Source organism: Anomaloglossus baeobatrachus, chromosome 2 (genome assembly GCF_048569485.1).
Source record: "Anomaloglossus baeobatrachus isolate aAnoBae1 chromosome 2, aAnoBae1.hap1, whole genome shotgun sequence".
Taxonomy (NCBI): domain Eukaryota; kingdom Metazoa; phylum Chordata; class Amphibia; order Anura; family Aromobatidae; genus Anomaloglossus; species Anomaloglossus baeobatrachus.
The window spans coordinates 478,066,598-478,078,791 of record NC_134354.1 but is presented as its reverse complement, the minus strand read 5'-3'; the positions used below and the strand labels follow the sequence as shown (position 1 = coordinate 478,078,791).

Below are 12,194 nucleotides of genomic sequence, written 5' to 3'. Positions count from 1 at the left end.
GGCGACGAGCGCTGCTATTTCTATAGGAAATATGTAAGTAATAAAACATTTTTTATTACTTTCATATTACACAATTTTACAACACAAGGATGGGTAGGGAGAGTAATTAGGGCACATATGCGTCTGCTGATAGGTCAGAACGCATATTGTACATTACACGTTCCCTTTAAATGAGATTGGATAATTTTGAACACAATCACATCCTGAGATTCCTGAATTATAAGAGAGTGTTCACACATTGAACCACATTGTTTTCATTTTTTTCCCCTCAAAATTATTTGCTTCTTTCTCAATGGATTTATACACATTACGGATGACATTAAGGTCATGTGCGCACTAGAAAATGACTTTTTCTCAAGGAAAATCCAGACCCTCTTAAAGAATCCCGCACCTGCGGTAAAAAACACACCAAAACCGCAACAAAATATGCATGCGGTTTTGCCGTGATTTGCCGCGGATTTGCCACGGGTTTTCCGTAGGTTGGTCCCTGCGGATTTTTACCATTATCTATGGCAAAAACCGCAGGTACCTTCAGAAAAGAAGTGACATGCACATTAATTCCGCAGCGGAAAATCCGCAGGTATAAAAAAAACGAGTGTGCGCACAGCATTTTTTTATACCCATAGGTTTTGCTGGGGATTGACTGCAGAAATGTTAGACACATTTTCTGCAAGAAATCCGTGGTAAAATCCGCGGTAAATCTGCAGAGTGTGCACATAGCCTAAGGGCATGTGCGCACGTGAGTGTATTGCATGCATTTACACTGCGTCTAGCACTGCAGCGTAAATGCATGCGTCCTGCATCCTCAGCACAATCTATGAAGATTGTGCATAATCCATCTGCACGTTGCATTTGAGAGCGCAGCGATTTGGATGCTGAAATTTTGATTCAAATCGCTGTGTTCAAAAATGCAGCATGTCACTTCTTTCATGCGCTTCGGATGCTGCTCCCACTCGTTTTAGACGTCAGTGATTCTGGTACGTTTGTGCTTTTTTTTCTACGTAGCAGAATCACTGACATACGCAGACACATTATAATCAATGGGTCTGCTCACACATCAGTGATTTTTCACTGACCGTGTCTCCGTGCGGCGTACACCCGTGGCCGTGATTCTGCACGGAGACAAGTCCGTTTTTTTCTGGCATCACTGATGTCCCACGGACCACGCAGTGGTGTGATCCGTGTGTCATGCGTGAAACACGTGCCAGAAAAAAACGTGCTTATAAAATAAAAAACATTTTTACTCACCCAGCTCAAGCGACGCTCTCTGCAGCCTGTTCTGCCTGCTGCTTCTGAGCCGGCTCATTACTGTCGTGCATATTCATGAATGCTCGACCCGGCCGACCTGGAAGCAGCTGCTGCGGGGGTCAGCGCCGGCCGGATACTGCACCGAGGGAACATTCAGCACCAAGGAGAGCGGGAGCGGGCACAGGTGAGTTTATCTCTGTGTGCAATCACGGACTATGGAGAACGGAGGCCGGATTGCACAAAGACAACCCACGGCAATCACGGCACAAGGCGGGACATGTGCGTGTTTTACACGTCAGTGAAGAACGTCTGTGTTTTTCACTGACATGTGAAACGGGCCTATGGGAGAGGCAGCATCCTGAGCGCATGAAATCGGCATTTTGTCTGCAGAAACACTGCATCCATTACGCAGTGTTTCTGCAGCGATTTGAAGCGCACACGAGCTGTCAAATCGCTGCAGAATTTTCTGCAGTGACACGAGGCAACGTGCGCACATGCCCTAAAGGTGGAAAAAGTTCTGAAATTATTTTTCTTGGTTTGATTTTTATATGACAAAAACCTTGCATTTTATTAGTTGTGTGTAGACTTTCTATATCCACTATAGCTTGATAATTCCCCCCATTCTTCATGAACTTCAGAAACTTTTAAACTCTAGAGATTAAAAAAAAAAAAAAAAATCATCAACAGTTCCTGATCTGTTCAAAGCACGTAATCTACTACCAATATCACATTTGTGCCCAATTTTATTGTTTTGGAAATGTATTTACCATGTCTATATACATTTAAGACCTCCCATTGAGATTGTCTGCTTGGATATTTGCACTGAAAAAAAACAGGTGTACTTAATAAAGTTGTCACTAAATGAACATTAGAGAATGGTAACGTCTTTCAGCAGCTTTTCAAGCATTGCTAAGTGCCTTTTAGAGAAGGAATTATTAATACAGTTTCTAGTGCCAATTTTAAAGCTCTCCGGTATTCTTAACACTTGGTATTTAGTGATCATAGATACAAATCCTCCACTGTCAGGTACTTAAATGGAAACATTAGTCACACTTAGCAGAAGGTGCACTAAAGGTTTTCCACAATGTGAATGTATTTTTAGAAAACCAGGAACAATATGCAGCCTGCTGGCTATCTTATATCCATTAAATCATGGCAGTAAAAGTTGTCAAGCAAAGGTTCTATAAATCTAAAATTGATGTAGTTAATTGGCATCTTCAGGATGTATATTGTATGTAAGAACAACACATGCACAGAGCTTGTCAGTTGTGACTACCGGGTTTATGGAAGACATTCAGTTTACCACTTCCCAACAAAATTAAAACAGAAGTGTAGGATAATTCGTTGATTACATAATACAGGAAGAAAGCTTGGAAGGCTGCTATTTGTTGGCTAGGGCTGCCCAATAACCATGGGCATCCCCAGCCTGAGAATACCAGCCCCCAGCTGTCGGCTTTATCATGGCTAGGTATCAAAATTGGGTTTGATGCCCAGCCTGAGAATACCATCCCCCAGGTGTCAGCTTTATCATGGCTGAGTATCAAAACAGGTTTTTTTAAAAAATGTATATTTAAATAATTTTTAAAAAAGCCGCATGGAGTCTGTATTTTTTTTGATACACAGCCAAAATAAGCACACGGCTGGGGGATGCAGCCTGTAGCCGTATGCTTTATTTGTGCTGGGTATCATAATTTGGGGAATCCCATGCCAATTTTTAAAATTATTTATTTTTACACCACTATACATACACAGACAACGTGTGCGGTTGCAAGTAGTCAGACATGCTGTCACACAAGGTGTGGGCGCGGTCTGACTGCAACCAATCAGAGACTGCCGGTGGGTGGGGGAAGCAATGCATATGCATGAGGGTAATGAGTACCCTGGAAGTACTGTTACTGCCTTGCGGAGACTGGTAAGTATAACGCACCTGCTTTATACATGTTTCTTTCTTTTTTTTTTTAAATTACTCGCAGTAACTTGCAGTTCCATGGGTGCACGGGTACAAGGTAACCCGCACGGATCCGGACTTTTAGGCTATGTGCCCACGCTAGAATGTCCCTGCGGATTTTTTTGCCTGAAAATCCGCGACTTTCGCGGCAAATCCGCACCCGCGGATTTGCCGCGGATTTGCCGCGGATTTTGATGCGGATTTTTTTTTTTTTTTTTTCCCCATTCAAAGCCAAAAATCCGCACCAAATCTGCACCAAACAATTGACATGCTGCAGATTTTTCCGGATCAAAATCCGCGGCAAATCCGCCGCGGAAAAATCCGCAGCATGGGCACAGCATTTCCAAAATGCCATTGAAATGGCTTGGAAGTGCTGCTGCTGCAGATTTTCGGCAAATCCGCGGTAAATCCGCGGCAAAATCCGCGGTAAATCCGCGGTAAATCCTGTAGCGTGGGCACATAGCCTTACAGTCCGAGTCCGCCCATCACTAGTTATCACTAATAAAAATATTTTTTTATGAAAGGTAAAACATTCTGTAATATATAATTTATAAAAACTTTACCAATTGTCTGCAACCTGTGACTTGTAGATAGCGAGATGTAACAAGACACTACTTATTGCAGTATTTGGCCCCATTAACCTCTGCAGCAATGCTGGCAGCACTCAAACCTCTATTGTAAAAGATAACCTCTGGATATGACACTGAGTATGTATACTTAACGTCTTTGACCATGGTGAGGCATTGTATTAATGTGTCATATCTTCAATGTTTTCCCATGAAAAGATAAAATAAAAAAATGACAAAAATGTGAGGGGTGTGCTCACTTTGGCAATATACTGCATAAGACCCGCAACACACATCCGTTTAATTTGTACGTATGCGGTACGTATTTGCACGTACCGGAGACACGTACACACGGAGACCCATGTTGTTCTATGGTAGATGGCACACACACGTAAAATCACACGGAACGTGTGTCCATGTGATAAGTACGTGTGTGTGCTTTTCTACATGGACAACATGTCCGTTTTTGGCCGGCATCATGCAGGCACGGACCCGCTAAAGTCTATGGGTCCGTGTATGCACGTTTCGTGCGTGTGCGTTTTTACACTAGCGATCTTATTTTTTTTTTTTTTTAAATTAAATTCAGTATACTTACCTTTTTTTCTGCTGTTCTCAGTCATACTTACGGTACATTGGCGCTTGGTTTTTTCTTTCCCCCGGCTGCAGAAGACTCCTGTCACCTCCACACAGCTAATGAAGGCAATAGCGCGATCAGCTGAGCTGTCACTGAGGTTACTCGCGGCCAACGCTGAATACAGCTGATCACGCTATTGCCTTCATTAGCTGCGTGGAGGTGAAAGGAGCGGCGGTGTCTTCTGCAGCTCCGGTCACCTCCATGCAGCAGAGCTGGATGCGACGCTGGAGCATCCTGGATTACGCCGGACATTGAGGGCTTTTTCGGGCTTATTAAAGTGGTGAACCAGGGTATATGTTTGTGTTTTTTATTTCTAATAAAGGATTTTTTCGTGTGTGTGTGTGTTTATTTACTGTCACTTACAGATTAATCATGGAAGGCATCTCGGGGAGACGCCTGACATGATTAATCTAGGACTTATTGGCAGCTATGGGCTGTCCTTATTACCCCGATTTGCCAACGCACCAGGGCAAATCGGGAAGAGCCGGGTACAGTCCCAGAACTGTCGCATATAATGTATGCGGCAATTCTGGGCGGCTGCTGATATTGTTAGGCGGGGGGCTCCCCATAACGTGGGGCTCCCCATCCTGAGAATACCAGCCTTCAGCCGTATGGCTTTATCTGGCTGGTATTAAAATGGGGGGGGGACCGCACGGCGTTTTTTTTAATTATTTATTTATTTTACTGCACAGTATAGACACGCCCACCGGCTGCTGTGATTGGGTGCAGTGAGACAGCTGTCACTCAGCGTGGGGGGCGTGTCTGACTGCAACCAACCACCATGCCGGTGGGTGGGTAAAGCAGGGGAATACGAGATTGATTAATGAGCGGCCCGGCATTTTCAAAGTAATTGTTGCCGCGTATTCTCTGCACAGCTGTTCCTCGCCGCGCTGGTGATCGGGGAGCGGTAAGTATGAGAGAGGGCTGCTCACTTCAGTCACTCGGGGGATTAGCGGTCACTGGTGAATCCTTCACAGGTGACCACTAATCAGTACGCGGCACACAGACAGAGCCGCGGCATAACAATGAAGTCGGGTGAAGTTCACCCGAGTTCATTCTCATCGCGCAACTCTGTCTGCTGTCAGCCGACATGTATCAACGACATTGTGCAACACACAAACGGACATTCCACACGGACATTCCATGTACACATACACGGGCATTTTACACACAAACACGGACATTTTACACGTACACACGGCTCGCACGCCATCACACGGATGCCATACGTACCGGAGAAACGGAACATGGACCCGAAAAACGTACCGTGTCACATGCACTTTTTTTTGCAGAAGTGTGTTTTAGGCCTAATACAATTAATTAATTGTTATACTTGATAAAGAAATGTATGGCTTACAGGAAGGTTTAACATAATATAATTCTAATGCTGTAATCAGAATTCAATAATGTGAAAAATACCAACCGGAATGTACATACGGGACAATACTTTCTTTTATGTGTTACATCTACAGATAAATACACTCCTGCAGGGATAGCAGAACTTGTTAAGGCAGCTGAAAGCAAAGTAGAACCTTCATGGATGTCCATGGCTCTAAAAAAACAAAGGAGTCTTAAAGAAGATCCTCCCTTCTCTGAGAACAACATTGTAAACCAAGACAAAGCAGAGGTAATTTACAAATACCGTGTACAAGATTTTTTTTTTTACTTTAATTTGCTTGAATTATGGGAAAATATTATCTAGTCCTGACAAAATATACTCTGAAAAAAGTAGCAAGTACACCCTAGATGTTTACTGGATGTCATTCAGGTTTTGGTGGTCCAGTGGGAAAATGTCTTTTCTACAGTTCGCACAAGAGCCATTATTATTGCCTCACTTGGTGATGTGGATTCTGTAAGCTGGAGGTCTAGGTAAGGCTGCTTTCACACATCCGTTTTTTGCTGTGCGGCACAATATGGCGCTTTGCAGTAAAACAGTATCTGGGTTTTTTTTGCCGCCGGGTGCGGTTTTTCCACATAGACTTTTATTAGCGCCGGATTGTGCCGCACGGCCTTGCGTTGTGTCCGGTTTTTACCGGATGCGGCATATTTAGCCGATGCGGCAGCCGGATGAAACATTCAAGTGAACGTTTTTGTCTGCCGCGAAAAAACCGCATCACGCCGGATCCGGTGCGATGTGGCACGATTTACAATGCAAGCCTATGGACGCCAGATGTGGCGTCCTGCGGCAAAAAACGCATCCGGCCGCTGGATGCGGTTTTTTGAACTGCGCATGCTCAGTATCAAGCCGCATCCGTCAAAAAACGGACGGGCCGCAAGGAAAAACTTATGCAACAGATCCTTTTTTTTCGCCGCATCCGTTGCATAGGTTTTTGAGTTGGATTGTGCCACACTGCAAAAACCGGATGTGTGAAAGCAGCATAGACCAAAGGTAGTGATGTAGTAGAGCAGGTCTTGATGCTGCCCATATGTTTATTAGTGAGGAAAAGGACAGCAGGGTATACAGTATTGCAGACTAAGAAGCAGCGCAGGTAGCACATTTGAAGCAGAGGCAGGTGTGCAGATACACAAAGGAACAGTAGCTGATTGGTATTTTCCAGCAGGGAAGCAGTTAATAACAGGAGTACACGCTGGTATCTTCCAACAGGGCAATTATTAAACGAAAGTGTAACCGAAAAATTAAGGCCCTCTAGAATCTTCCAGCATGGCATTGGTCATTGGTTAATAGCAGAGATGTGGGGAGAGACCTCTCACTCTAGGAATGTAGGTGTGTAGAAACTGCCAGGGTCCCGCCTGATAGACTAATCTCTCATGAATAGTGATGGGCGGATCCAGACTGTAAAAGTCCAAATCCACATGGTTTCAAAAAGTATTTGGGTGCTGGGCCCAGACCCGGAGTTCTCGGGGGAACTTTGGCTAATGATTCAGATCCAGCAACTCAGGAAATAAAAAAAATAAATAAAGGACAAATGAAAATAAAGCAAGCACACTATACTTACCAAGTGTCCTGCATGGCTGTAACTGCTTCCGGACCGCTCACTCTACTTCTGGGGCTGCTCATTAGCCTCATTCATATTCACTGCTTCCCCTGCCCACCAGCAGTCCAGGCATCTGTGATTGGTTGCAGTCCGACAGTGCCCCAAGCATGTGTGACAGCATGTTGCACTGCTTGCAATCACAGACCCTGTCTACCAGTCACTGTTGATTGGACTAAAAATAGATAAAGAAAAAAATTAGTGTAGGCTCCCTTGTATTTTGATACAATAAAAACAACGTGCTGTTCCCCTCTCCAATTTTGATACCCAGCCAAGATAAAGCCTGACACCTGGGGGCTGAAATTCTCAGGCTGTGAAGACCCATGCTTATGGGGTCCTCCCAGCATAAAAATAGCAGCCTGCAGCTGTCCAGGATTGTCACATCCATTTGATGTATAAAACCTGGAACTTTACCCAGCTCTTCCCGATCTTACTGGTGCAGTGGCAATTGGGGTAATAAGGGGTTAATAACAGCTCACGGCTGAAACTAAGCCCTAGCTAGTAATGGGAGCTGTGTATGACACCCCCCCCATTACTAATCCGTAAGTGAAAAAAAAATAAAAACAAACACTCAAAAAATACTTTATTTGTAATAAAATACAAATAAACCCACTCTCTTTCACCAATTTATTAACCTCCAAAACACCCAGGTCCGACATAATCCACACGAGGTCCCATGACGATTACAGCTGTGCTGCATCTGAAGTGACAGTGAGTGGCCATCGAACGAGACCATCTACTGTGAGCTTCATGCAGAGAATGAGCCACAGCAATGAGCGGTGATGTCGCTCAGGTTATTTGCAGTCATAGCTGGAGGTTCCCATGGTCCTTCACCTGTGATCGCAGCTAACCTGACCTCAGGTGATCTCAGTAAACTCAATGACATGCATCTCCTGGAAGAAAACTGCAGATTTTTTTGCCAAGAGATGCAGATTTGGTGCTGAAATTTGAACAGCATATTTCTGCACCCAATCTACACCTCCTGGCAAAAAAAAAAATCACATCACTACCACTTGGGGGTGCTGTCTGACTGCAACCAATCATAGATTCCAGGACTACCTATGGGCAGGGAAAGCAGAGAATATGTATGAGGCTAATGAGCGGCCCTAGAAGTAGAGTGATCGGCCCGGATCCAGTTATTGCCACGCTGGAGACTCAATAAGTATAGCGCACTTGCTCTAATCGTCTTATCCCTTCTACCACCATTTCTACCAGTCCCCATAGACGTATTGGGGGACCATCATCCAGCCAGATATCCGGATATCTGCGAGTCTGCCTATCACTACTCATGAAGCTTAGGACCTGGTGGCTATTAAACTATGTTCTCTGAAACATGTGCTATTTCAGAGATAAACATACATGGCTGAAATCATGCACCTATAATCTGTGAATCGGGAAGTATGTATAAACTATCAAGTTTCTTGTAGGAAAAATAAATAGCAATTAAACATAACAGAGAAATACATCCAATTATAACCAATAGAAAAATAGAAAATGAACCCCAATAAAATAGTATTATTGCCCAATTAATAGCATATGCAGCATAACTAAATAAAGGTTGTAACTGAATTCAGATTTGCTAAGTTGTGTGAAAAAAATAAAAATTAAAAATTTATGAAATTTTTTTTTTTTCTTTAAGGTCCATTCTAAGCAACAAGTTGATGCAATTCATAACAAAACAACAAGCATATCAGTTTCAGTTCTTCCTGAAACTTGTGGACAAGACACCAAACCAGAAAAGAACGAGCAGAGGCAAAGAGCAAACACATTGCCGCATCCTGTCCATGGTAAGAAAAGAGCTTTTCACCAGATGAGGCTGTCTATTGTGCAGCTGCAGCACAAAGCTTTTGAAGAACACATTAATATTCTAGACATTGATGTCCTCCATGTACACATGCATCTCAAATGATGTGTGAAGACTCAGTAACCTCATTGTTCACAAAGTCCTCACGATTATTTCATTTTCAGAAAGGTTTAAAATACAGTATATATATATACAGTCCCTGACAGAAGTTCTGTCGCTTATCCGTGTTATGTAAATAAAAGCTTATAACCTGACTTTAAATTCATCCATTGGTTTTATAAATTACTCTTTTGAAAGCTGAAACCCTCCCAGATTTGTTTTAGGTTAGGAAAATAAAGTTGCTGCAAAGCTGAAATATTGATCATTTAATGAACACAGAAAGATCAGATTTTGGCAAGACAAAAGTTTTGTCGTCCACAGAAAGTAATGTGAAATTCAAACAAATAATTAACTTCTAATACAAAGATATGTTGTATAACATTGGTGAATGAAGTTGTGGTGCTATTAGAGCCATATTTAATATTTTGTGTGACTTCAATGAGCTTGAAGGACTGCATCCATGCGGTTCAACAATGATTCTTACAATTTATTCATGAAGTCATCAGGAATAGCAAAGAAAGCAGTCTTGCAGAGTTCATCTAGATCAGGGGTGGGGAACCTTTTTACTGCCGGGGGCCATTTGGAATTTTCTACCAACCTTCGGGGGCCGCACCAAATTATCAACTTGAAAATGACCAGGCTATATTTGGTCAAACAATTAATTAACTCACCCCTAATGTTGTGGCCGGAGCGGCTGTGATGTTCGGTGATATTGATCATTTTGTTTCTCACAACTGCTTTTCCAGGTTTGTCTTGGTCTGGAGAGGCTGGGGGCATACACATCCCAGGAGAAGCTGGGGCATATACATCACAGAAGACACTGGGGCGCATATACATCACAGGAGACACTGAGGCATATACATCACAGGAAACATTGAGGCATATACATCCCAGGACAGGCTGGGGCGTATACATCACAGGAGGAGCGTATACATCACAGGAGATGCTAAGCATGGACAGCACTAGTGGCGGGCACAACGGACAGCACTAGGCGGCACAACGGACAGCGCTAGGCGGCACAACGGACAGCGCTAGGCGGCACAACGGACAGCGCTAGGCGGCACAACGGACAGCGCTAGGCGGCACAACGGACAGCGCTAGGCGGCACAACGGGCAGCGCTAGGCGGCAGCACAGAAAGCGCTAGGCGGCAGCACAGAGCACTAGGTGGCAGCACAGAGAGCATTAGGTGGCAGCACGGACAGAACTAGGTGGCAGCACGAACAGCACTAGGCGGCGGCACAACGGACAGCACTAGGCGGCACAACGGACAGTACTAGGCGGCACAACGGACAGCACTAGGCGGCACAACGGACAGCACTAGGCGGCAACACAGGGAGCACTAGGTGGCAGCACAGGGAGCGCTAGGTGGCAGCACAGGGAGCGCTAGGTGGCAGCACAGGGAGCGCTAGGTGGCAGCACAGGGAGCACTAGGTGGCAGCACAGAGAGCACTAGGTGGCAGCACAGAGAGCACTAGGTGGCAGCACAAAGAACACTAGGTGGCAGCACAAAGAGCACTGACAGTGACAGCACTAAAAGGCAGCATGGAGAGCATTAGGTGACAGCACTAGGAGGCAGCAGGGAGAGCACGATGTGGCAGCACTGACAGCACTAGGAGGCTGCACAGATTACACAGCACTGAGGTGTTACACACAGTACTGGGGGGTACACAGCACTTGGGGCAACACACAGTACTAGGGGGTACACAGCACTGGATGGGGGGGCAGCGATGGGTTGCATACTCACAGTACAAGGGGAGGAGGAGGAGTCACATAGCACAGGTCCGGGAGGCATGTACAGCAGGAAGGCATCTGCTGTACCTCTTCTGCTGTGACTGGAGCACAGCGCGCTGTTTACCCCGCCCTCAAGGTAAACCATCAGCATGCGAGCACAGTCCCGGGTTCAGTCTAGAATGTATGGGCTGTAGTCAGGTCCCGAAAAGAGCCCGTACATTCTAGTACGGGCTGCAATCAGGATCTGTAAATAGCCCGTACATTCTAGCATCTACCCATAACGCACAGGGATTTTAAAGGGCCGGCGGCTGGCAAAAGCGCAAGTGCCGCTCGAGCACTGGGGTAGCCTGGAATGTGCCCGGGGGCCGCATTAAATGTCATCGCGGCCCGCGGGCCGGAGGTTCCCCACCCCTGATCTAGATTCTTTTGTTTTGTCTTCCAAGCTTCCTCTATCATCCTACCTCAAACATGTTCAATGATGTTCATGTCTGGTGACTGGGTGTAATGCCTGCCTGCAGGGCTGTATTTTGCCTTCGTGCTGCCCTAGGCACTTTAAGTGGTCGTGCCCCTTAGTGACAACGTAACACTGAGTTTTCGCACACGACATCTGTTTAAGGCAGATCTACTCTGTAAAACACTTGAAAAAGTATCAATGAGAAACGAAGGGCACTAACCCCCCCCCCCCAATGGGGATCACCACGGGCACATCAAAACATAGCATGAGTATAAAATATTCCCACCACACCGTCCCCACTTATATACTGTGACTGTCACACTGCCGCTAATAAACTACACACTGCCCTCCCTTATAAATTATACCCACCACACCTTCCTCAATTATGAAATATGATCTGCACATTGACCTCACATCATGCTGCCCCCTCCTCACAATGTCCCATGCATGCTGCCCCCTCCTCACAATGTCCCATGCTTGCTGCCCCCTCCTCACAATGTCCCATGCATGCTGCCCCCTCCTCACAATGTCCCATGCATGCTGCCCCCTCCTCACAATGTCCCATGCATGCTGCCCCCTCCTCACAATGTCCCATGCATGCTGCCCCCTCCTCACAGTTTCCCATGCATGCTGCCCCCTCTTCACAATGTCCCATACATGCTGCTCCCTCCTCACAGTTTCCCATGCATGCTGTTCTCTCCTCACAATGTCCCATG

The 12,194-nt window shown here is 45.4% G+C and overlaps 1 protein-coding gene across 2 annotated transcripts in view; it reads left to right on the top strand.

Annotated features, from left to right (window-relative positions):
• CRACDL (CRACD like) overlaps positions 1-12,194 on the top strand; it is a 221,705-nt gene that overhangs the window by 197,871 nt on the left and 11,640 nt on the right. For both annotated transcript variants that reach the window (XM_075334243.1, XM_075334244.1), the window contains exons 9-10: positions 5,869-6,023; positions 9,029-9,176. In XM_075334243.1, the coding sequence (XP_075190358.1) occupies positions 5,869-6,023; positions 9,029-9,176 (303 nt within the window). The remainder of the gene's footprint in view (positions 1-5,868; positions 6,024-9,028; positions 9,177-12,194) is intronic.